Source organism: Bombyx mandarina, chromosome 18 (genome assembly GCF_030267445.1).
Source record: "Bombyx mandarina strain Sakado chromosome 18, ASM3026744v2".
In the NCBI taxonomy this organism is placed as follows: Eukaryota; Metazoa; Arthropoda; class Insecta; order Lepidoptera; family Bombycidae; genus Bombyx; species Bombyx mandarina.
In genome coordinates, this window is record NC_143224.1 from 8,373,101 (window position 1) to 8,376,741 (window position 3,641).

At 37.5% G+C, this 3,641-nt stretch overlaps 1 protein-coding gene across 1 annotated transcript; it reads right to left on the minus strand.

Annotated features, from left to right (window-relative positions):
• Positions 1-3,399, minus strand: UGT42A1 (UDP-glycosyltransferase UGT42A1). The gene is made up of 4 exons (XM_089734607.1): positions 2,218-3,399; positions 1,703-1,925; positions 793-1,009; positions 1-283 (listed from the first exon to the last, which is right to left on the minus strand). Exons 1-4 carry the CDS (start codon positions 3,031-3,033, stop codon positions 1-3), a joined length of 1,539 nt encoding a protein of 512 aa, XP_089590733.1. The 5' UTR covers positions 3,034-3,399.
• Positions 3,400-3,641: the final 242 nt, after the last annotated feature.

Below are 3,641 nucleotides of genomic sequence, written 5' to 3' on the forward strand. Positions count from 1 at the left end.
TTACTTTCTTTTCAGTTTATTTTTTTTATCGTTTTCCCTCTTGCTGGTACATAACCGAACTAATAATTTGAATACAACGAATACGCTAATGACGCTTATGCTGCCGAGTACAGCAATAACGTCAAGATACAAGTATTGGTACAAGGGTACATCGACAGATCTACTCCGAAACGTAATATTACTATATTTGGCTGCGAACTCTGTCCAGAAAATTGCACTATCCATTGCTTTTACGGGACGGTCGTTCCACGCTTTGGATATAAATTTCACCCTTTTTCTAAACCTGAAAAGTTAATGAACATTTTATTATATTGGTATATGTAATTTTATTTTAATATGTTACCGGAGCCCATAGACATGACGACGTGAATCTTGCCCACCCACTCAAGTTATGAAGTTCAAGTTTCAATTGTAAAGTTTAACAGTAGTCCCACCCTTCAAACTGGAACGCATTATAGCATCGCGTCAGAAATAGGCATGGTGTAATCTACACGTGCATGTTTTTTCGGGTCGGGGGCCGAACCTCCTCCTAAAGATAGGTAGGATTCCGCGGATAACACTATGACCGGCCGCGTTGCTCTCCCCTAAGACGCCCCTCCGGTAGAGTTCGCGTAAGAGAGGCTTTAGTTGACCTTCAGTTAAGTGGTTTGAACTCCTTAATGTCTACCACAGTGCGTACAAAATATTTTAATTTAAAAATATATATATATTTTAATGCTTAGATGGGTGGACGAGCTCACAGACCACCTGGTGTTCATTAAAAATGTAATTAAATAAACGGTTATGACATACTCTGGATTCAAAACGGTTCTTAATTTCCCTAAGAGGTTCTCTTTAGTCAAATCTTCGATTTGTATTTGGACACCTAAACCACTCTCTTCAACTGCCGCCGCATTTGCAGGTTGGTCCCCGAAGACCGGCATTCCCACAACGGGAACTCCATGATAGATAGCCTCCGTGGTCCCTAGCTGACCGCAATGCGAATAGAAAGCTAGTACTTTCGGATGGGCTGAAATTAAAAATAAGTAATGAAGTAGCTATCGCAAACGATTACGGCATTATAATGAATTGAAATTTCTCTTGTGACTTCAATCTCATGTGTCAAAATCAGTGTGTAGTCGATATATATGGGCTTTTGTAACGAGACTTTAGACCAGGTGAGTTAAAAGCTAGCCGGTTAATTTAAGGCAGTAAAGGAAATTATTAAAATTACGGTTTTATTCTCAACGCGATAAGTCATAAACCACTAACTAACTAAAGTACAAATTTTCACCCAAAGCGTTTCTTTTTATTTTAATTTGAAATAATGAAATCAATTTTACGTTTTTTGTTCTCTCGTAAAGATCTTGAGTGTTCAGCGTATTTTTATCAGGAATGATGAGATGGGTTAATATCTTATCGTATTATCGATCACATGACAATAGCTTTTTGCTTGTTTGACGAATAAAGTATGTGTCGATAACATCAAATAAACTAATATTGTTTATTCAAATAATTATGTCAAAACAGTTCCCTTTTTTTTTAAAGTATGCTTGTGGTTTTGTACTCATTTTAATTTACTTAGTTACAATGAATAGTAGCCAAAACCCATTAGTGTTTTTGTTCATTATAATGTATTTTAAAATATACGATACGCGATCTTGAACTTTGTGTTTTCTTTCTCTCGTTCAAAACTATTTCTCAATAGTAAATTGAATCTTACCTAAAATATCGTTTTGAGGAAGCCAGTTTGATATGAAAATATTCTTAGGGTTGCCGGGTAGTGTTCCTTCCTCCCATTTCCATATCACTCTCTGAGGTAATTCAGCGACAGCACCCAATATAGCCTCGATTTTATCTAATGAAGTAGCCGCAGCTTTTAGCATCGATCCAAAACTAATATAAATAACGCCGTGCTCAGATTCCTCGATAAACTTTTTGACATCCTGAAAACAAAGCAACGCAATAAACGCATATTAACATGACGTGTGTAATGAGTTTTAATTTAAAAGTAATGTTACTAATGCAACACTTAAACCCACTGAGTTTCTTGAGGATCTTCTCAGTGGGTAGCGATTCTGATCCAGTTGTAGATTCAGCGAAGTACTGCTCTTGCTAGGGCTAGTGTTCGCAACTCTCTCAGGTTGAGCCCGTGAGCTCACCTACCGGTGCGCGTGAAGTTGGAATAGCCCCTTCTCAGGCTACCAACGATTAGGTAGGAAAAAAAACAACACTTACCGGACGGAGTTCCTTGGGTTGAGCAACGTGGTAGCCCCCGACTTCTTTTACATTTGAAGGTAAAATATTAGGACCGGATAGCACAAAGTTATGATAGAAAAGCATTATTTTGATTTCACGAGCTAATTCGTTTAAAGGTGGAATGTCATCGAAGTATTGCGCCAGTGTATTTTGATTGGTTCTTTGAGAAAGGTATTCGAAAATAAAATTATAGTAGTGATGGAATATTGTTCTTTCAATACGTTGGAACAGCGTAGGTTTCGTTCCGCCTTCCAAAAATTGGAATGTCATATACGAGGGATTGTAATGTATGCCGAATCTTTCGTAGTGGTAAGGCATAAGAACGTGCGAGTTTGTGCCGACCACTGGTGTTCCTAATTTATAAGCGAGCCCTAATGCACAATCACTGTTAAACTGTTCAACAACAGCAACGTCAAAATGTATTTTATTTTTCCACAATTCCTGTACCTCCTTATTGGCAAGCATTATCTTGCAATTGTCCACGCCGGTACTCATTAAATAAAGGCTGACTTCAATCAAAGATCTGTAGGACCTTTCGACAGAAAAGGCGTTTTCCATTATTTTTGTGGTGTTCGCTAAGCTTATATCACGATAATTCTTAATCGCTTTGGTTTGAGGGAAATGAGAGATTACAGTCACACTGTGTCCTCTTCTGGCCAATTCTTCTAGGTACGGTTGGAACACAAAAAAATGACTTCTGCCTTGATACGGAAACACTCCGAGGATATTTAACGTATGCACACCACTCATAATGAACGTGAGCAACAACAGTTTTATTTTCGTTTGTTTTGCCATTTTTAATAATCTAACCAGACTCAACAGCGATAAGTTCACAACTGATTGTTTTGGCGACGGTGTCTTAAATTGTAATGTAATGATAAAATAATTGCCGAGTTGCCGAGAGCGGAACTTGTGCGCCACAATTATTGGATAATTTTTGGATATTTATACTATACCTATAATATTTTATCTTATCTCTTACAAAACTGTAACAGAAGTGTGACTGTACCGAAAGTCGTTTGCCATATGGTGTTTCTGTGTAGGTACATGATACTCAATTTAATGAATATAAAACAAATAAATGATAAACGATTTGAATCAAATTTATTTTTGTTTGTTTGAGCGTCAATAGTTTCTGGATCCATTCCGATTATGTTTTTGTCTTTATTAAGGTTATGATTGGGTTGCAGGTCCTTTGTATTTGTAAGGACACCGTTTGTTAAGTAAACAAAATTGTTCGTAGTCATAACATGTCGTGGCTGCGCCCGCAAGCTCCGTTGCTTTTCAGTTTTTAAGTTGTCGCGAATAAGCGCTGCGATTAGCCAGTTGTACTATTTAATTATATCACTTGCGATAACGCCCTGAACCATTATTGACCACTAACTATGGTCGTCGTGGCCTAA

Coding starts and splice junctions, on each gene's coding strand:
- UGT42A1 (XM_089734607.1), bottom strand. CDS start 3,033: ATGGCAAAACAAACGAAAATAAAACTGTTGTTGCTCACGTTCATTATG. Junction 1,926..2,217: donor AACCCAAGGAACTCCGTCCG/GTAAGTGTTGTT, acceptor CTTTGTTTTCAG/GATGTCAAAAAGTTTATCGA. Junction 284..792: donor AGAACCGTTTTGAATCCAGA/GTATGTCATAAC, acceptor TTAACTTTTCAG/GTTTAGAAAAAGGGTGAAAT.